The 22437-nt window shown below is 37.2% G+C and overlaps 1 protein-coding gene across 1 annotated transcript in view; it reads left to right on the forward strand.

The window, feature by feature from the left end:
* The window catches only part of STK4 (serine/threonine kinase 4), a 78053-nt gene that overhangs the window by 22087 nt on the left and 33529 nt on the right, over positions 1-22437 (forward strand). The window contains exons 7-9 of the mRNA XM_006193515.3: positions 1488-1625; positions 4129-4257; positions 4952-5138. Coding sequence (XP_006193577.1) covers positions 1488-1625; positions 4129-4257; positions 4952-5138 — 454 coding nt within the window. The remainder of the gene's footprint in view (positions 1-1487; positions 1626-4128; positions 4258-4951; positions 5139-22437) is intronic.

Raw genomic sequence — 22437 nt, forward strand, 5'->3', positions numbered from 1 at the left:
CTAAAGGATGAAAGGCCCATAGATTCAGTCTCCATTGAAACTTCTTCAGTGTTGATACGCTCAGCAGTTTCTAGGCTTTACCCGCCCTCATCACAGCATTGTTAGGACCTCGACCCTGCCTTCCTCAGGGGCTCCGTAGTCCTGTCCACACCGCCCAACCCAGCTCCTCCTCTCCTCTGATTAAGTAGTCCTGTTCTGTTTTGTTTTTTTAATGGAAGTACTGGGGATTGAACTCAGGACCTTGTGGATGTTAAGCACACACTCTTCCACTGAGGTACACCCACCCCTAAGTAGTCCTTCTATTAAGACTTACGTTTTTTTAAAGTATTCATGAGCCCAAAGATAAGCTCCCCTCTCTTTTGAGGGGCAGAAGTGGAGAAGGGTGTGAAGATTTACTGCTTATATTTTTAGATTTAAAAAATATAGTTTAAGCTGCTTATTGCAAAGAGTTTTTTTTTTTTAAACTGCACCTCTTTTATTGGAAACTCAATAAATAAACCAGGTAAACCCCATTTTATTGCCCTTCACTTTATTGAGTTTTTAATAAATGGGATGTTTGTGGCAACCCTGTGTTGAGAAAGTCTCTTGGTGCTGTTTTTCCAACAGCGTTTGTTCATTCCATGTCTCTCTGTGACATTTTGGTAATTATCACAGTATTTCAGATTTTTTCATTGTTATTTTATTTGTCATGGTGACCTGTGATCAATGATCTCTGATGTTACCATCACAGATTATAATTCACTGAAGGCTCCAATGATGGTCAGCGTTTTTAGTAATAAAGTATTTTTTTAATTAAGGTATATACATTGTTTTTTTAGATATAATGCTATTGCACAGTTAAGAGACTACAGTATAGTGTAAACTTAATTTTTATATGCACTGAGAAACCAAAAAATTCATGACTCGCTTTATTGTGATATTCACTTTATTGCAGTAGTCTGGACCCAAACCCTCAATATCTCCAGTAGTTTTATTTTTTCGAAATAGTAGACTTTAACTACAATGTAGTGGGCCAATTTTTTCCCAAGTATGCAGAATTGATACGGCTTGGAGGTTAGTGAATCTCTTGTGATTTAGATGATTTCTGGTTTTACGTTCTCCTTGCAGTCCCTGCTTGACACTCAGGGGTGATGGTAACTTTTAGGGAGGCCAGAAATTTGACAACTAGGGGGCTGAGGTTATCATCTGTAGGGTATTGATGCTCTTAGGTCTTGCCTTTTCACTTTGAAAGGCAATGTACTGTGGTTAGCAAAAACCAAAAAAAGCTTGCTGGAAATCATGAGATTCAGGAGGGCAAGAATACATACGAAAAAGAGGGAGGAGGAGAGTGAAAGAGAGCTGTATCAGATTCTCTAATTGTCATACCTTCTACTTTGAGGTAGACTTTTGTTGCAATTTGGGTGGGCTTATAGTGGAGAAGAGAAAAGTCATTTTATCAAATTTTATTGGAGCATCACTTTTATTTTGCCAATTTTTTTTTAAACTAGGCAATCTTCATGATTCCTACCAACCCACCTCCCACATTCCGAAAGCCAGAACTGTGGTCAGATAGCTTCATGGATTTTGTGAAGCAGTGTCTTGTAAAGAGCCCTGACCAGAGAGCTACCGCCACTCAACTCCTACAGGTATGATTCGCCCTGAGATGCTGCCTCTCTCTGTTTCATTCACATGCTGACCCCAAGATGCTGTTAACTCAGCCCCAAGGAGACGGTAGAGGCATAAGACATTTGCTGCCTCTAGGGAGGTTAAAATGTGACTGCTTAAGAGAAGACACAGAAAAGAGTGTTAAATCACTGAACAGGACAATGCAAGAAAATCCAGGGCTCCGTGGGATTAGAGAACAGTAATTGACATTTATTGAGCACCTACTGTGTGCTAGATACTTGGCACATTATGCCATTTAATCATCACGTACACCCTGTGCAGGATGACTGTTATTTGACTTTCATAGGTGAGAGAATGAAGGTTTAGAGAGGTTAACTCATTTAGAGCCACTCAGCTGGTAAACAGCAAAGCCAAGATTAAGACCTAAGTCTTTTTGATTCCAAAGCAAGAGTGCCATCACTTATAACCAATTCTGACAAAGAACTGGCATTAATGGTAGGTGCTGTTGTAGCTCAGGGTGGGAAGAGACCACTTTGACTAGAGATACCAGGAATGCTTTCTTGGAGGAGGTAACCTGTGTGCCTGGGCTGTGAAGGATGGCTGGGATTTGGCAGGCAGTATGCTTAGTAGTTAGGAGCTTGGATTCTGGAGCCCGACTGCCCAGGTTTGACTCCTGGCTCCCTATTTACTAGCTTTATGCCCTTGGGCAAGTAACATGACCTCTTTGTTGCTTTGGGTTTCTTATCTTTACAGTGGAGATAAAGTACCTACCTCATATGCCTCTTAAGATCACTTAATCTTAAACCATATAGTATGTGTAATTTCAAACAATGATTTACACATATTAAAGATAGTGTATTATGGATCTGACAAATATCTGCTGTTGTTATTGGGCGGGGCCGATGGTTTTCAATCACGTCAGATCCAATGCACCCTTTTTATAACCTATATATATATTTTTAATACTCATTATCCTTCTGGAATGAAACTCATAGATGGTAAAATCTGTGCTTATAATTTATAAAGAATCAGCATAATATTCATAATATAATGGAGAAGTATAAAGATAATAATTTATAATAAAATAGTACATATGTTAATAAAGAAATGCTCCAGCTTTTCAACTTAGACATAATTAAGTAGTTTAGTTAGACACCTGTACCTAGCATCATGAATGAGTTTAGATTTAAGAGCAGTAAGAAGAACAGGAACTATTTCATTCAAGAAAGACAGGAAAATGAGTGAGTGGACACTAAAATAAATCTAATGTTAAGTAATATCACAACAGGCTCATTTGTATATGACTTAAGAGGAGGGTAATGATCTTACAGACTTCCCCAGTGGAGAGAACAAGGAAATATGATATTCTTGTGCAAGCGAGCTGGGTCTTATTTCTAAGAGTAGCAGCAAATTCTTTTCCTGCCTGGATGGGGTACTGATGAAGTTCTGTGGAAAAGCTATCTCCTGTATTTCGATCCTACCACAAGTTGAAGCATACTGTCCATCTCTGGAGTACTCGCCAAGACTTTGGAGACCATATCCTTTGATGGGTGGTGGGTAGCAGAGACTGGATTGCAAAGAGAAACACTGGGAACAATATCAGAGTAGGTTTGGAAAACAACAGGTAACCCCCACCCCTGCTCCCCCAAAAGAATTTCCATATGTAACTTTCACAGCATAGATTTCTTATCATTGTGTTACAAAGGCAAACAACAAAAATGTAAGATGGCATTAATTTTTAAAACTTTAAGCCATTTCTATAAATGAAATTCAGCAATATCCCTGGGTCTCAAGTATCTTTGTGGATTGAATAATATCTGGACCTACATCTGTTACATATTTGTGACCAGTTTTAGTATTTCTGCAGTGCATTTTGGCACTAAAATCCTTTTTACCTAAATATGTGGTTGGAAATGCTATAGTGCGTTGACTAGAAAGAATAAGCAAGATGAGTAAATTATTCAGTGATTTTTAAACACTGTCTTTATTCTGTTTAAGCCCCCTCTCCAAAGTCATCTCCCAAATTACTAGACTTTTTTTTTGCTTATCTCGAGCAAATTTGTCAGTATTATTTATCAAAATGTCTTTGTACTATGAGATATTTGGAAGATGTGCAGAACGTGCTACAATTTATAGTTGTGCAGGACTGTTGCCCATTTTTGCAGGATTGCTTGTGCCCCTGCCCCCGCCCGGTATTTGTGTTCTCCAAACTTTCTAAGAAGCTCCCAGCACGTTTACAAAACTTCCTCTAGGGGGCGATACCTGCCTGCTGAGAATCTCTAGAGCTGGTAGAGAGAAATGGAGGCAACGTTCCTCCCAGCCGAAGAAGGTGGGCAGAACTTGAGTGCATACGCTCAGAGTTACAAAGGGAGTGTGGGTTAGCTGTTGTCCAAAGCATAAAGAGAGAGAGCCATCCGATTCAATGGTTCAACAAGGATTATAAGTACCTACCGTGTGCTAGTCCACGTTTTGGCACCAGTGCGGTATAAACCATCTCAACCGTCTTCCACTTTCTTGTTTAAGCACCCATTTGTCAAGAGTGCTAAAGGAGTGTCTATACTGCGGGACTTAATTAACGAAGCCATGGACATGAAGCCGAAACGCCAGGAAGCCCAGCAGCGGGAGGTGGACCAGGACGATGAAGAAAACTCGGTGAGCGACGGGCATTGGGGTGGGCTTGGGCGTTAGCGCTTGTTATTTCGCGATTGCCAAGCCAGGTGAGACAGTCGGAGATGTTGGGTCAGCCTGGAGCTGGAGACTCTTCTGGGACGACTGTGTCCCGCCCTGGACCAAGGCTTGCCAGGTCTGGGCTTGATCTTCTCACTGTGCTTCCTAAGACACTTCCAAGTTTTATCCTTTTGCCTCCGTATCTTCTCTTCAGTTTAACTCATTATTCGGGAAGGAGAATGCTCAGGTCTGAGACTGGGTTTTTCTGTGGGGCATCTAGGATCCATACTATGTATGTAGCTTTTACACTTAAAGACTCCCTCACAACCCCAAGATTCCAAGGGTGAGAGCTATGTTACAAGATTCTATTAAGAAGGAGGAAGGGGAGAGGGAGGGGGTCCTTTAAGATTGCAGCTCTCATGTGGGTAAATTTATGACCTTCTTTGGTTAAATAAGAGTACTCTTAATGGAGTATAACCTTTAAAAATTGTGAAGCAATTGTACACCTGTAACACATGTAATACTGTACATCACCTATACCATAAAGAATGTTCTCAGTTCTGCAAGGTGGGTTTAGAACCTGAATAAGTGTCACATCCATAAATATTTATACCAAGATGAGAAAACTCACAACCTTTTGATCACATTAGCCCTAATTTGAGATTTTGTCCTTTCACAGGAGGAAGATGAAATGGATTCTGGCACGATGGTCCGAGCAGCAGGGGATGAGATGGGCACCGTCCGAGTAGCCAGCACCATGAGTGACGGAGCCAATACCATGATCGAGCACGATGACACGTTGCTGTCCCAGCTGGGCACCATGGTGATCAATGCAGAGGATGAGGAGGAGGAAGGCACTATGAAAAGTAAGGCTCTGGTTAGACAGACTGACTTCTCAGGCAGACCACACACACCCCAGAGGAAGCAGGTTCTCATGGCCCACGTGGTCCGCTCAGCCTTGAAGCCCTCTTCTGTTGCCACTTCCAAAGGGGTAAAAGCATTGGAGGGTGGGTGGGGGGTGAAGGGTCTGGGAGCAGGGAAACTGGCACATGGAGTCAGAGGCAAAAAAGCATCAGCAACAAGAAGGGATTTACTTTTGAACCTGAACGGCCGTTCTCTCGTTGAATGTTGTCATTTTTTCCGTCTTTCCCTTGATCTGCGGAGGCAAGCACATGCATTGTTTTGGTGCAGAGTTCAAAGCATAACAAATTTCTGAGCTATTTACTGTACATATTCTCTTTAGTCTGTTTTCATGATTCTCTAACTCAGGTTTACCAATTCTCAATCCTTTAAGGATGACCGTACAAATTTAAGAGTCCAATCAAATTCCTTCTAGTTTAAACCCATCTCTGCTTCTTTTCTTATCCTGGTGATCCTTTTTTTTTTTTTTTTTTTAAATCTGTGACTGAGGCCTCACACCTGTGCTCAGTTCCCATTACAGAGGACCATTCTCTCCTCTCCCCTCAATGGTTTTCTTTCCCCTTACTCTGTGCATTCCAGACCAACTCACAGAGGAAAGGAATTTGGGAATACAAAGTGGTAATAATTGAGCTTTAAATGTACAATTTAGCCTGAACTTTGCGTAGGTTTAAAGCATTAAGTCTCTGATCTTTTCATCATCTTTTTTTCCCCCTGCCTTTTTTTTAAAAATTAGAGCTTCTTCTAAATCAGGCATTGATTGGCAAACTATGGCCACAGACCAAATCCAGTCTGCTACCTGGTTTTGATAATAAAGTTTTATTGGAACACAGACATGTCCATTCCTTTGCATATTGCCTATGACCGCTTTTGTTCTCCAGAGGCAGAGCTGAGCAGTTGTGACTGAGATCGTGTGGCTCCCAAAGCCTGAACTATTTGCTGTCTGGTCCTTTACAGAAAGGAAAAGTTCTTTCAGCACTGCCTTAGACCCTCAGCTTTGTGTTTGATGAATTCATCAATAAAGCTACCTTCAGTGCCTGCTGTATCCCAGGAACTTTGCTAGATGCTGAGGATACAGCAGGAATGAAGATGCGATCCTTGCCCTGAAGGAACTCATTGTCTAGTGCGGGGGACAGACTGTTAATTACACTTTGGTGTATGAAATGAGCTTTAAAACAGAGGTAATCCAAGGGTGTTGGCGAAGCAGAGTGGGAGAGTATTCAACTTAGACTGGGGCTTACTGACAAATTCCTGGAGGAAAAAGAGGGCAGAAAGTTTGGCAGTGAGTAGGGTGGGTGGAGATGTTCCAGTAGAAGGAGCTGTGTCCACAGAGTCCAAGAGGCGAGTGAGCGGTGCCTGGGTTCAGGGGAACTGTGGCTGGTTTATTGTGGCTGGCACAGACCGTTCCAGGGCTGTGGCTGTCAGGCAGCCCCCTCTAATTTTCACCTTTCAGGTCTGTGTATATAAATAATCAACCCTTTGTTTTTGAAGGGAAAAGATTTTCTTTTTCTTTTTTTTTCCTCCTGTTTTGGGGCCAAGGCTCATCATCCGTGCTTGGCTTCTGGTCAGAATTATACAGACGGTGAAAGACTACTACTGTTGATGGATGTGTAAATTGGTGTAACTTTTCTGGAATGCAGTGTGTAGTTAGAGTTTAAAAAGTTCAAACCTATGACCCAGTAAATTCCACTTCTAGGAATTTGGTCTAAGAAAATAATTGAAGATACAGACAAATCATCTGTAAGAATTTTTCAAATTATAAGTGTTACTTATAGTTATAAAAAAAATCTGAATGAACTTAAGTGTTTAGTAGCAGTTGATTGATCAAATAAATTATCATACATCCATAGGATGGAATGTTATACCATACAAAAACATTAAAAATCCTGTTTTTGAGGTGTACATAATGAGTTGAGGAAATACGTTGTTGAGTGAAAAAAGGAGGAGTCAAAATTATATCATGACTCCACAAAAAACAAAAGAAAAAAAATTACAGCATGACTCCAGCTTTACAGAAGTAAAAAGATAAATTAACATGTTAATGCGTGCATAGAAAAAAGACTGAAAAAACAATCAAAGGCTGGAGAGAAATAAACCAAATACTAAAAGTAGGTAATGGGATTATAGGTATTTAAATTTTTATTTATTTTCCAAATTATTTTCTGGAGTTGTTATCAGAAAAAAAATCTCACCAAAAATATTGCTGGTGTCATAGTGTGTCCTGTAAATTAGGACTTTGAATTCTGCTTTGCCTTAAGAATCCTTTTTTTTCCCTTCCTTCTTCCTACTTGCACTGTCTTTTATGGCCTTAAAAATGGTTATTTACAAAGAGTTTATAGAAACATTGTCACTCTCTGCTAGTCTCTTTAAATTCTTATCCTATCAGTGTTTTTAGGGTCTGTTTCATCCCCTAGACTCAAGATTTGTTGTTACATAAATTATCCAGTGAATGCTATGTACTAAATTTAGTTTTTCATTTGCTCTTTTAAGTTGCCAGTGTGATTTGTTAGGAAGGTCTGTTTTGCAGTAATGAGCTGCTAACTTCTAGTTTTTTCATTGACTCTGAATGCTCTATCTTCTACTTGTTTTAAGGGCTTTAATTATGCAGATGATTATAATCCCTGTGTAATATAACGAGGCTGACCCGCTAACTTGTGTTGTGCCTGCACGTGTTATGCAAAATCTGCCTTTTTTTTATGTTAAGAATTTTGTTCCAAATATAGTTTTCATATTTCAAGGACTCATTAATTCAGTGGGTTGTTTGTTCAGTTTCTGAGCTTGGATAGTTTTAGCATGTCTAATGAGAAACATATGTGTTTAATTACAGTCATGAGTTTTAAAAACCCATTTAAAAACCTCAGTAGTCACAGCTGAGTGACATTAAATAAACAGTTCATAATCTGCTGCAGGTCTTATAATTCAATTTTTGAGTCACAAGTTCAATAGATTTGCCACTTATTTTGAGATCTTTACTCATTATTTTAGGGGTTATTTAAAGTTTTCATTATGGAAAATTAAAATATCCACACAGTTATACAGAATAATATTATGACCCCTATGGACATATCACCTAGTTTCAGAAATAATTCACTACCCATCATATTTCAGCTCCCCCCACCCCAAAGAAAATAACAAACTGAATTAATTTACAACAACTCTCAGACATTAAATCACTTCTTCAGAATTGATTTTTAAACATTTGAAGAAGGCTATCTGACCAAGCTTGGCTCAGCTACTACCTTAATCAATACAATTAAAAGGTTATTCATCTTATTTATCTTACTTGTCCCTTATAGCTTTAGTAATCCACATGTTTATAAAACTGTAAGACTCATGACTAATACAGAACTGGAGTTTCTTTCTAGTTAAAATTTGTGTAAATAGGCTTTCTTCTAGTACCTTAGAAAAGATATTTCATTTGCCTCTGTTCTCATTTGCTATATTAAAAATTATTATACCAATGCAATGTTAGTCCACTGTTAGAAAAGAAAGTAGTTTATCCCCAAGTCCACTCACTCCATCAAAGAACCTTAAAACTAATCTTGATGGTTCAGTTTTCCCAATGGGCCACTCAGCTTAGTGCTGTGGGTTCCCTTCTTGCTTTTGCCATCTGCAGGCTTTTCCTGTCCTGGTTTTGAGCACTACAATAATTTTGGTTAGTTTTGTTTTTTAAGCCTGGGTTATCTATATTGTTGGGAGTGAGAGGGGAGACCTCTAGTGCTTCAGCGCATTTGATCACCTTGACGTGTCTACAGCGATGATATTTCTAAACTTTGTAAGGGAACAGTTTCCGAGAGGTTGTCGGAATCTGTTTGTGATCATGTGCCTAGTAAACACTGGAGCTGGGAATTGAAAGAACTCAAAATCTATGCTCTTTTCATTCTACTGAACTTCTGATTTGTTTTGGAAGCCTAACCTTGCATTCATGGGCATTCGATCCATAATACAAAACTCATCAAAATTCACAGTAAGACAGGTGCTGGCTTCTGAGGAGATTCCAGAGATACTTTTTTTGAAACAATTTTCTTATATATAAGTTATGTATTATACTCAGGAGGTTAGACATTATAACTGTTAATAATAATCATTAATCATTAGGCACTTAATACATACCAGGCAGAGTGCTTAATCCTTTATAAGCATTTCAAATATTTTAATCATTACAACCACGCTGTGTGGTTTTTCACAGCCACTCCCTATTTTATAGCAGCAGAAACTGGATTGCAAAGAGATTAAGTAACTTGCTCATGATTACATGGTAATAGAAGAGCCAAGACCTAAAGCCAGATTCATGTGATTTCAAAGCTCATGCTCTTAACTATTACATTATCCTGCTCCCCAGCAGAGCCCCTTTATTAAGTTGTTGGGGGAAAGGACTAAGGTTCATGTTAAAGGGCATCTGTTGGCAAGTCTCAGCCTGCGGTCATCTACCTCTCTTTGCAAGTTGTTTCAATAACTGGCACCTCTACCTGTTGCCCCAGGATTTCCAGGGGCAGTGGGCACGTGGTTTCCAGAGGAGACCTGCCTCTGATGATAGGCTGATGATTTTGTTACATCTGACATAGTATGTTTTGGTTGCGTGTACGTGAGTCTACCCTAAAGAGTCAGAGTGCAGCTGGAGGGAGGGGGTTAGAGTCGCGTGAGATTCGACTGCTTTATAAGAGACCCCATCTGTAACATCTGTAACAACCAGAGAGGTAAACTGCGGCCCACACTACTTTGAAAACCCACATCTGGATAAAATATCAGTCTGGAAATTTTGGAAGTCGTCTTTTATTTGTCTATGTCAGTGGTGTTTTTGGGGTAAGGGCTTTAAAAGAACTCTGTCTCCGTGATTTGAAGGGCATGTAAGTGACTTGGGAAGTTCTGTCAGCTCTAGGATCCTTGTACTTTTTCTGGGCCAGCAGAGGGCGCTCTGTAATAGGTTATGAGTTAAAATGCTGTTCCTATTTGTGTCCACAAATACCCTTTCTATGTATGGTAGGCTTCATTCTAGATCAGGACTATTATTTATTTATTTTAACATCTATTTTAAGTAACCACAGCAATACTAGGGCAATGTCTCTATTTTATTTAGGTAGGAGATTGGATACCTCATACTTGGCAAAGTTCAAATAAGACTGAAGTCAGTCAAGACATCTCAAAATAGTTTAAACTTTTCCTCCCACTTTCCGGATTTCTCAGTAGACCTTAACCAGAACTGATGTTTTTTCTTTGTGCGACAAGGTACCATGCATATAGTTTTGAAACTATCATCACCTAAAATGGCCCTAACAAAGTAATTGAATAAATTTTAAAAATAAAACTTATAATTCTTGTGCAGAACTGACTTAAGGAAAGTTATTTTCTGTATCAAAATAAACTAATGATGACAATTTATAGCTTTTGTGGCATAGCCTTGTTAGTTTTCACCTAATTTATTTCCACGTTGACTACACAAAAGTCTAATGCTTTTGGGGGGAATAGCCTTTGCTTTTTTTGTTGTTGTTGTTGTTACTCATTTGCAATGGTTCTTTATGTGTTGGATACTTACTTTTTGTCAGTTATGTGCATTGTAAATCTTTTCTCCTAGCTTGTGACTTGAGCTTTTAGTTTTGCAGGGTCTTTTCTTAGAAAGCAACTTTCATTTTCATGAAGCCACATTTGCCTCAATTTTCTTATACCTTATGCTTTTTGTGTCTTTAAGAAATTCTTAATAATATTGCAATAATTTTGTATGGCGATAGATTGTTACTAGACTTATCATGGTGATCATTTCACAATGTATGCAAATGTCAAATCATTATGTAATACACCTAAAACTAATACAACATTGTATGTCAACTATATTTCAATTAAAAACAAAATTCTGTGCTATCCAGATGACTTAACAACAGTCTTCTATTTTTTTTTTTCTAAAAGTTGTAAAGATTTACTGTTCATGTTTAGGATTTCCTTAATATATCAGGGATTTGTTTTTTATTTACAATGTGAGCTACAGTCGTCTAATTTTATTTTTTCCATCTGAAAGACTTGCTTTGTTCCTCCATTCAGGCCTGTAGTCCTGTTACCTTCTCAGGCCTTCCTAGACCATTTATCAAAAATAAATTGTCCTTCCCCTTCTTATTTTTCTTTCAACACAGATTACTACTTGAAATGTATATATCATTATTCTTCCGTGTAAATTTTAGCATCAGTGTATCACATTTTGAAAAATACCACTGGAATTTTGACTGAATTGCATTGATTAATTAGGCAGAATTGCCATATTTATGATGTTAATTTTTTCTATTCATGAACATAGTTTATCTTTCCATCTGTTTGGCTTATATGTTCTATTCTTAGATAACTTTATAGTTTTATCCACAAAGATGTTTTAGATCTTTTTGTTAAATTAATTTCTATGGAATGTTTTATTTGTTCTAATAGGTTTTCTAGAGATTTTTAAAAAATGAAAACAGTCGAATTGTGAATTACAACCTTGGTTTTTTCCTTTTGATCTTTATACTTAAATATTTTACTGTCTTACTAAGACCTCCAATAATAGAGGTGGTAGTGGGTGTTCTTATTTTATTCTTCATCTTAAAGAAAAATTCTTCTAATGTTTTACCATCAAGTCTGATTTTGTAGCAGAGTTTGGTGTAGATACCCATTATCAGGTTAAAGAAGCTCTTGTGTGTTTCTACTTTAAGGGATTTCTTTTTTTAATCAAAATTGATGTTAAATTTTATTGTTTGTTTTTTGAGTTGAACGCTTAGCTGTTTAACTTTCTTGCTTACTAATGTATTCAGCTAACATTGTAATTTTTCCTCTAAGTTCTATTTTCACTGCATCCCCTAAGTTTCACATGTGACACATTGTAAACATTTTTTCCCAGCTTGTGGCACTTTGTGATTTTTATATATTTCTTTTGTAACCCATGAATTTTTCAAAAGTATTTTTTAAAAGCCAAATCATATGAATTTTTTTTAACTATTAATTTTAAATTTTCAGTTTCAGAGAATTGTGGCTAAAGAACATGGTCTGTGTGATATCAGGTCTTAGTACTTTCTTGAGACACTTGTGGCCTAATGTATCAGTAATTTTTGTGAAGTGTTGTTTGTGTGCCTTAGGAAGAATGTGTGTTTTCTAGTTATTTGGTGCAGGGATCTATTTGTATCCAGTAGACTTAGATTGCTAATTGTCTTCAGATTTAGCTATTCCCCACTAATTTTTGATGTTTGATCTTTTGGTTTCTGAGGGAGATAGGTTAAAGTTCTTATTCTGTGGTTGTGAATTTGTCTATTTTTGTTAATTGTGAGATACATATTTTTTGAGAGGAGGACTTTTATATTTTGAGGCTGCATTGTCCGATGTGTGTAGATTAGAATTGTTAACTCCTCCTGGGAATTGTTCCTTTTATATTCGACTTTCCCAACTTCCCTGAGATATGGGTCCATTAGGTATGAGCTTCCTGCCATACAGGATTGAGGAAGTTCAAGTTAAGAGAAAAGTTCAGCGTCTTGTTTGAAGTCACACTAGATCCCAAGCCTTTGACTTCTCATCCTCGTTGCTACTGTGGTGCAGGGCTTCTTGTCAGATATTGTGAAAAGCCTGACTTTCTTGTCTTTTGACACCTATTTCTAGGATTTTCAAACCTAAAGCTTTTGTGATGTTAGTGTTTGGGGTTATCTAGACTTACAAATGTAATAATGAACAGACAAGGTTTTATAGCTAGCTAGCTAGCTAGATTTATTGAAGGATGATAACGGAAGTGAGGTAAAATATTAACATTTCAGGAATCTGGGGTGAAGGGTATCTGGATAGTCTTTGTAATACTGGAAGTTTTTGTACATCTGATATTATGTCAACATGAAACATTAAATGATTTTTTAATTCATGATTTTCAGTTCTTAGGAATAAGCCTGAAGAGGCTAATCTGGGATAGTTCATAAATTGAAAGAGTTTCACTTAAGAGTCTCCTAATAAAATAGTATCTTGAGTTTTCGGTTTTTGCTGATTCAGCTATTATATCTGTCATTGATATTGATAGAAATATGTTCTTCAGAAAATAAAGCATATCACACACATTTAGGAAAATGTTAATTATTAATATATGTCATTCAGAGTAATATATTGGATGCTGAATATCATTAGTAGTGCTGTGAAAATAATGAATATTTGTACATATTGCCTTTTGTGTATTTCATATTAAATTATATGTGGGGGTTTTGGGTGTGTCTTAATGTGCAGAAAAACAGTTTTACCATTTCATTCTCAAGCAGGCATCTTTTTTTTTAAAGGAGGAGAATTTCTCCTGTTTTACTTGGTCATTATCAAATAGGATGTTAATATTTAGGAGCTAAAATGAGAACTTCTATGCTGGAAGTATAGAGAGAATCCAAGCTTTCAAACACATACTAGAATACTTTGTCAAATAAAATATATTATTATACTTTAATAATAAAGTATCTTTGAAAAAAAAGAATTATTTTCAGAGGCAGAGATAACTAAAAAATCTTGAATCAACTGAGATAGCCTGATTTGCACAAATTTGTAGTTTAGCAGTTAAATGCTTTTGACTCAAATGAAGAAGTGACAGGCCAAAAGTGGCCACTTAAAATAATATGTACCTCATCTTCTAAAGATTTGACACACAACAGTTCTCCCTCCCAAGACCCATTGGCTATGATACCGTGGTTTTCTTGTCCTCATTCCCAAGAAATGCATAGCAACCAGTTCCCCATCCCTGTCTTGAGGCTTATTAGGCCAATGGGAAGCAGAACATGGACCACTGCATTGAAAGATTGTTTCCACAGACTCAAGCCTTTCAAATTAGACTCAGTGAACTAAAGGGAGTGAGTGGATGATTTCCATTTAAAACTTAAATTTCTAATTGTATTCTAATTACTCTCTTTGAAATGGAATTTTAAAGCATCACGGCATAATTAAGTTAGAGCAACTCAGAACCAGATTTTGGGGGAACTACTGTGACTGTATTATGTGGTAAAAACTTTATGTATTTAAAGTTTCCCAGAAAGTCCTGTGTTTCATGAAGGCACCTATTGTTGCTGTCAGTTTCCTCGTGTTAAAACCAAAGTCCAGGTTCTTGTTGAAATGATTTTATTTCAGCACCATCCGTCAGATGCTAATTTTGGAGCTGCATAAGATGGAAATTTTTGACTCACAGCCTGTTTTCTTTCCACCTGCAGTTGTTTGAAGGGGATCGTCATTACATCGCCTCCCTTGTGTGTTCTCTGTCTCGTTCTCTCTGACTCAGGTTATAACATTTGCAAGGACTGTAAATAGGACATAAAGTACTGCAGGTATTTTAACACTTCTTTTGCTGCAGTAACCTTGCTGTCTGATTTCACATCCCCTCAGGATGTTTAAAACGGTCATCGGAGAATATTAAGTGTCTGTGTATCTTTGCCACTCACAGCATCACATGAGAGATTCAGATGGCATTAGTGTGCTTTACATACCAAAGCTAAAACTTAAAACATTTAGTTTTGTTAGAAACATATCTCTCAATAAGGGTAAGAGAAAGACAAAGGAGTAGTGGAAAAAACATTAATTTTTAGAATCAGTCTTTGAAACTTGGCTCACATCTTACAAACTTTGTCAGCTTCAGCAAATTATTTCCTTTTTTTTGAACCTCAGTTTCCTAGTCTGAAAAAAATGGGGCTTAAAAGTTCCTATTTTGAAGAGTTGTTAAGTTAATATACGTAGAATGCTTAGCACATAAATGCTTTAAAATGGTAAGTAGTATAGTAATTCTATGGATCTTTTAATGTATGAGAGTAGTTTTTTCATTGGACCTAAAAATTCCTTCAACCAGAGATACTCTTCTGCCTCCTAATTCCTTTTCTTTTGCTAGTAATGTTTTTTGTGTTTTTTTTAGTTTTTATTCTTGATGTTAATGGTGTTTTATAAGTGTCACTTCTGTGTCTGAACACTGGCATGAAAATGGTTGCTCTAAATAAAGATCACTTGTCAGTTTCAGTAATGTCTATAAAATGGGCTGAGGAGAGAGAGAGATTGATTTGAATTCCTTGGCAACAAGATGGCAGATGTTTTGAGAATCTGTTAAATAGCTCAAAATACAAGATGATAGATTTTAAAGAAGACTTTGGATTCACGTGAGCCTTCCTTTGTGGAGTTTCAAGCTGTTCTCTTAATACCGTGAAATTTATTACTGACTGGGTTTTTTTTTTTCCATCCCTGAAAGATAATCACTGTGGTTCACTGTGCATTTATCAAAAGTCCCTTCTAGGGTGAGATTTACGATAGAAGAGCAGAGATCTTGGTTCTTAGACTTTTCTGACAGTTGCACAAATAATTCAAGGTCATCCTGCCTGAGTGGAGACTAAATCCTAATTGTGCAGTTGTTCTAATTATGTCCAGATGTTGGGCTGACTTTTATCTTTGGAAACCAGTTAACATTCTTGATTCTCTTGGGATGAGCCAAAAAGCACAGAAACGTGGTGCCTGAAAATTCATTTAAAACACCCTGCCAGACCACATATTAGGATATGAAAGTATTGGATCTCAGTGTAGCTTGACTTAAGGGCTCAAAGCCTGTATTTCGGGCAAGATAAGGCGCTGCTCCGTTCTAGTTAAACTGGTAAAATGAGACCTGAGAATAGCCACGGGGGAAATATATTTTCCAAAAGAGGGCGGTAACATGGTTGTCATGAAGAACAAACGAAAGAGTCCAAAAGATATACTTTGGCTCTTATGCCTCAGAGGGAGATAAATCAGCTTTGATCAGTTAGGGGAATCTACTTCTCTCGAGCTCTGAGCTGTTCTGACCTGCTTACTCTTATTCAACAAGAAAATAGAGATACATTTTGATTCATTTAGATGGGTCTTTTTTTTTTTAACATTTTTTATTGAGTTATAGTCATTTTACAATGTTGTGTCAAATTCCAGTGTAGAGCACAATTTTTCAGTTATACGTGAACATACATATATTCATTGTCACATTTTTTTCATTGTGAGCTACCACAAGATCTTGTATATATTTCCCTGTGCTATACAGTATAATCTTGTTTATCTATTCTACATATGCCTGTCAGTATCTACAAATTTTGAAATCCCAGTCAGTCCCTTCCCACCCCCCCGCCCCCTTAGATGGGTCTTTAAAGAAAAAGTAGATGACTTTCTCAAGTGTTTATGCTCTAAAAAAATATCAACTTGGAACCAGTGTTTGTTGAAAATAAGTATGTAATACCCACCAAGAAGTGTTTATTCATCAATCACTATGTGTCATTACCATGTAGTATATATACAAAAACCAAATGATATGTTTACTGCCAACCAGGAATTTACAGGTTAAGAGGGAAAGGTGACATTTGTCATTATCATTACCTAATATTTATGGGGTGCCTACTTTCTAATTCTTTGTATGTCTGGAACATCACCCCAGGGGCTCCAGATAGTGGCATTTGATGTTGACATAAATTAGTTGAGAAGATAGGACCTCTACATATGAAGATAGTAATATAACATTAGGCCAAATGCTGAGTAAGTGATTCAGAAACGTGTTAAAGGATTTGTGAGAACTTAAATATACAGAAAGGCTGGGGGAGGATGGCTGTTCCAGGCAGGTGCAGAGTCAGAAAGGAGGAGATATGTATCGAACATTCAGTTTGGCTGAAGTGGATGTTGCCCAGATATTGGAGGGCCTTGAATACCATAGTAAGAACTTTGAACTTGATTTTGTTGGTAATAGGGTAGTATAAAGACATTTTGACCAGAAAAGTGATATAACAAAGGTTTTTAGGAGAGTCAGTTAGATGATATAAAGTTTGAAAAGACCAGAAAAGGTGAGACCAACTAGGAAATTATTGTAACAATGAAGGTGTGGATCATTCTCACCTGTGAACCTTTTGTCTCTCTTTGAATGTGCTGCCTCTATTACTCTAATTAGTAACCCTTTGAAATTCAGATTTAGATCTCTTTGAATAGATATAGGGTAGCACCCTAGACTTAAAGAACCAGAGCATCATTGCCCAGAAATCAAGTTAATTTACATAGAGGCAGTTACCAAAACAGGTTACTGGAAGAGTTATTCTAATTGGACTCCAGGGAATCTTATAACTTATGATTCCAGCAATTCTTAGTGATTTTAAAGAACATCCGAAGGAATATTTATGGCCATATACAGAAACTTGGATAATAACTTGCATAATTAAATGAATTAATACATGTAAAGCACTTAGGTGGCCAGTCACAAAACCAAAACCAAAACCCACACATACATAATAAATGTTAGATTAAAAAAAAATCATCATCTGCCACTTGGGAGGTGCCAATAAGTGCAAATCCTCTTCCCTCCTGCTTTATTTACATGGTGTTTGTGAAATTTAGATGGGAACGTCCTGTGGAATCATCTAGTAAAAAGCCTGAAACTTAGAAAGTATTCAATAAATGTTAGTTGAATTTGAACCTGAGTTCCAAAAGAATGGAGCTCTTTTTGTAGATATAGATTGATGTGTGTGTGTGTGTGTGTGTGTGTGTGTGTGTGTGTGTGTGTGTGTGTGTGTGGGAGAGTGAGAGAGATAGACAGACACTGTATCAGTTAGTTTTTGTTGTGTAACAAACCACCTGAAACCTTCGTGGTCTGCTGGGGCTAGCTGACTGTTAAAGTCCTCGGCTAAGACAGCCTCATCAAGGCTACTCTCCACGCAGCATTTCACCATCCAGCAGGCTCACTGGGTTTATTTACATGGTAGTTGGATGTGCAAGCACTTTTTGAGCCCCTGCTTGCAATCCATTTGCTATTGCAATGGCCAAAGCAAATCACCTGGCCAGACCTAGAGTCACTGTGTGAGGGCACTACGAAAGGGCGAGGATCCTGAGGCTACTGGGAGGGAATTGTGGAGGCCATTTTTGCAAGCATCCTGTCTTAGATGCCAATTAATGATAGTGATGCAGATCTGTTTACTGAGAATTATTGTCAATCTATAAAGTCAAACTGAGAACAGGTGCTATAATTTAATTACAGTGTTACTAAGAAAATGTTGGTCACAACTGGAGTGCTGTCCCTATACACTTAATACATGAGTGAAGCACCTCCACATATAAAGAAAGAACCATCATGGTGTAGGCAGTTAATTTCTGGAATCACCAAATACAGGGATCAAAAATACACCTTTTTTTGAATGCATGTTGTTTCTTGCCAGTTAAGGTGTCTTCCCCCTACCAGTTGATCCATTCATTCCTTCAGCTTTAGTTACACAAAACATTTTTGTAACCTGCATCTCTAGATGATATTTTTATTACCATTTGGGCTAAGGAGAATTTAGTCACCTCTTCCATCTATTTAAAAAAAGCGCCCAACACACCACTAACAACAACAAAAAGAAACTCAAAGAATCAGAGACAGCCTTGTCACAAGTATTTGTTGAGTCCTAATGATTTTTCAGTTTGGTCTGGTCTTTGGCTTATGCCCATACAAGTCTAATTTGTGGCGTATTTCAGATTAGAGTCTATCAAGCATCGTAATCCCTCTTCTTTTGAATGCTTATCAGTAACTAGGCATAAAGATGTTTTCATAAGCTACTGTCAAGTGACAGAATCATAGAATTTTCACAGCTGCGATGGGACACTAGAAATAATGTGGTCCATGGGCTCTTTTTGTAGACTGGAACCTGTGATTTTCCCACAATCATATAGTCAGGACCAGAATCTGGACCTCTGAAACCCCAAGACAGGGATTTTTGTAGCGTATTGTGCTGTCTTCAAAATCAACTTTAGCTATTTTGTAATCTGGTACATGTAACCATTTAACTCATTTCACTATAGTTAAATCTCATATATGTGGTTCCATTTTATTCCTAGCTTATACTTGAATGTTGATTCGATCAAAACTACTCTTATTACAAAAGTCACTATAGATTTTGGAACTTCGATTTCTAATAAATATTCCCTGATACTGATATCAAAATGAAAGTAAAGATATTTTAGATAGAGTTTCTTATTTCTGACCCTTAGTTGTTGAAAGGGACAAAGAATATTAGGTATTTTAACTCCAGAAACATTAGAGATCTTTGAGTTGCCAAGGGCTGTCGTCATCAAATAGAGAAGAATTAAATATGTAGCAAGTGTTCTCATTTTCTCATCTAAACCAGGATAGAAATTAGATGAATGATTATACTCTAGCTTAAGAGATATTTCTTTGATCTTTATGACATAGTTTAGAATTAGACTGTAGAAATGTCATCTTTAGTGTTTCATAGCCCTGGTTTAAGGGCTTGAATTTCTAAAATCCATCTGTGTTGCAACTGAAAGGAGTTACTGAAGCATCGCAGAAGTATATTGTACCAATTATACAATTTTTATTGTTAGATATGATTTAAAAAAATTATGTCTATGATTTTTGTAACAATTCCACAGAAGAACGTATTTTAAATTACCTATTTTATTTCTCTTGCTGCATAATAAGTTACCATTTTTAAAAACTGAAGTATAATTGTTTTACAATGTGTCAATTTCTGGTGTATAGCATTATAGTTTAATCATATATATACATACATATATTTATTTTCATATTCTTTTTCATTATAGGTTACTACAAGATATTGAATATAGTTCCCTGTGCCATATAGTATAAACTTGTTTATCTATTTTATATATAGTAGTTAGTATCTGCAAATCTTGAACTCCCAGTTTATCCCTTCCCACCCTCTTCCCTCCCCATAACCAGAAGTTTGTTTTCTATGTCTGTGAGTCTGTTTCTGTTTTGTAAGTTACCATTTTTTATTGATGTTACCATTTTTATTAATGAACTCATTTCAGTTGTTTCTCTGTGCGTATATAAAGATGGCTGTATAAACAGACATGAAATGGCAGAAGTAATAAGGAGAGGTTGGTGCATGGTATATGCAACTCACCCTCAAAAATTGGGTGTATTTTCTAAGAAAGGAAATATTCTGTTTTGTGTGTATTTCCTGAGAAAGAGGGTACAGTTGTGCCTTGGAAAGGCGGGGGCTTGTTTCCAGGCCCCACCCCCACCATGGGTACCAAAATCTGCAAATGCTCAAGTCCCTTATATAAGATGGCATAGTATTTGCATATAACCTTTGCACATACTCCCATATACTTTAAATCATCTCCAGATTACTTATAATACCTAATACAATGTAAATTTTATGCAAATAGTTGTAAATATAATGCAAATGATATGTAAATAGTTGCTGGCTTGCAGCAAATTCAGTTTGCTTTTTGGAACCTTCTGGACTTTTTTTTTTTTTTTAAATTTTTGATTCCTGGTTGGTTGAATCCACGGATGCTGAACTTCCAGATACAGAGTCAGCTGTAGTCTCTTGTTACCACAATACAGTTGTCAAGTGGTGATTTTTCAAAATAAGGGCTTTTCCCTTCTCCCCTCACCCCTTTCACTTTTAGATTATTACTCTGAGCTCATGGATTCTTTTTATTCAGTGTTTTTTTTCTTTTTTTGGTGCTCAAAGCATCCCAGAATTTACCAATGGGAATCCCTCAAGGTGGTTTCTGTGTCCTACTGATATGTCCTTATCGGTCTTTGAGTGCTTGTTTGCTTTTTTTGGCACAAAAAGATGTTGCGGGCTCACTTTGTATTTTTCCTGCCCGAGACCTGGAATCAGCTATTTCTCTTAAGAAGCCTTAGTTCCTTTTAGTGGGGAATGGTACTTGGAAACCAAGATCCGAGCAGGGTGTGCTCATTGCTAACGGGATGCTGTTGACTCAAGACCTTTTAATGAAAAAAGCTCAGAAAAAAGTTGATAAATTGTGAGTTCATGTTAATTCTTCTGTTTAAATACAACACACCAGCATTTTTCTGTACCTTCTTCAGTCTCATATTTCGATATTTAACTATTGCCAGATCCCCTTCACAAGGCTTGTACTACTTTGCACTCCAATTCAGCAACGTGTGAGGGTGCCGGTGTCCCCACAGCCTTACCAGCAGATAGGGTATTGTCATGCTTTTGAATGTGTCCCAAACTAAAGTGTAAGAAAGCGCATCTCTAAGTAGTTTTGAGTTTCTCTTATGAGTGAACCTAAGCATTTTTTTCATATTTAAGGACAAATTGGGTATCTTTGTGTGTGTACCATCTTTTCAGGTCTTTAGTCCATTTGTCTACCTTTTTGGGGAGTCTTCCTGGATTTTAGGAATTCTTTATATATTTGGGAGCTTATCTCTCTAAGAGATAAAGAACTCTAAAAAAAATTTTTTTTAATTCTCTTAAAACTTTTATAGTATTTGTTGCAAATATTTTCTTCCAATTTGGCTTACAGTGTATGTGTGCTTATTAATTTTTTAGAATTTATGATGTTTTCATCATACAAAGAAAACATCTCTTCCCTTTTATTGCATCTCGGGTTTTATCATGTTATGTTGGAAAGCCTCTTTCCACATCCAGATTTTAAATTAAAGTATTGCATTCACACATGTTTTCTTCTAGGACTTGTGGTTTCCATTTTTACAGTTAGAGCTTTTATCCATCTGGAGTTTTCCTGGTTTAAGGTATAAAATGTGGGTACAATTTAATCTTTTTCCAAACAGCTATCCAGTTGTTTGGCTATCCATTTGGGCTTTCTATTTTTGTTTCTAGGCTTCCTATTCTGTTCAGCTGGTCTGAACCTAGGATATAGTCAGGATATTTTGTATGAAAGTACACTGTGCACTGCGTATGTTAGCCATCCATAGCACGGTTCCAGTTGCTCGGCTCAAGGAGGCTCTCTAAAGCCCCCTTTCATGTGTCAGATTATGGATGGGCTCTCTGCCCAGTTGTCTCTGAGCCAGCCTTCTCCATTGGTGGTCCCAGAGGAAGGGACTGATCAAAAGGACTTCGCATCCTAACTTGCCAGGAAACCCAAAACACCCCCGTTTTCACAAGTTTTATTTTGTTGTAGTTCCTCCAGAGCTGTATAATGAAATAATACCTTAAATTTAATTTAAAAATGAAATAAAATAACCATGAAAAGCACTTAACATCGTACCTAGAACAGACAAAATAGACATTCAGCACCTAATAATTGACTAGTCCTAGTAAATATTGTGTTTAATCCCAAATAAATGAGGAGGTAACAGTGAAGTAAGCGTTGGCAGTGCCTGGAAGTGGACAGATCTGGGATTGAATGCTGTTGAAATTGGCCATGGTGAGAGTGAGTAAGATGACCAACATCTGAGAGGCAGTCAGGGTGCCGGCTTGGAACTGGACTAGGCAGATGTCAGGAGATAAGACTGCATGGAACAAGACTGCTTGGAGAGAAACGCTTGCTGTTCTTTATCCTCTGGAC

Source organism: Camelus ferus, chromosome 19, assembly GCF_009834535.1.
Source record: "Camelus ferus isolate YT-003-E chromosome 19, BCGSAC_Cfer_1.0, whole genome shotgun sequence".
Classification (NCBI taxonomy): domain Eukaryota; kingdom Metazoa; phylum Chordata; class Mammalia; order Artiodactyla; family Camelidae; genus Camelus; species Camelus ferus.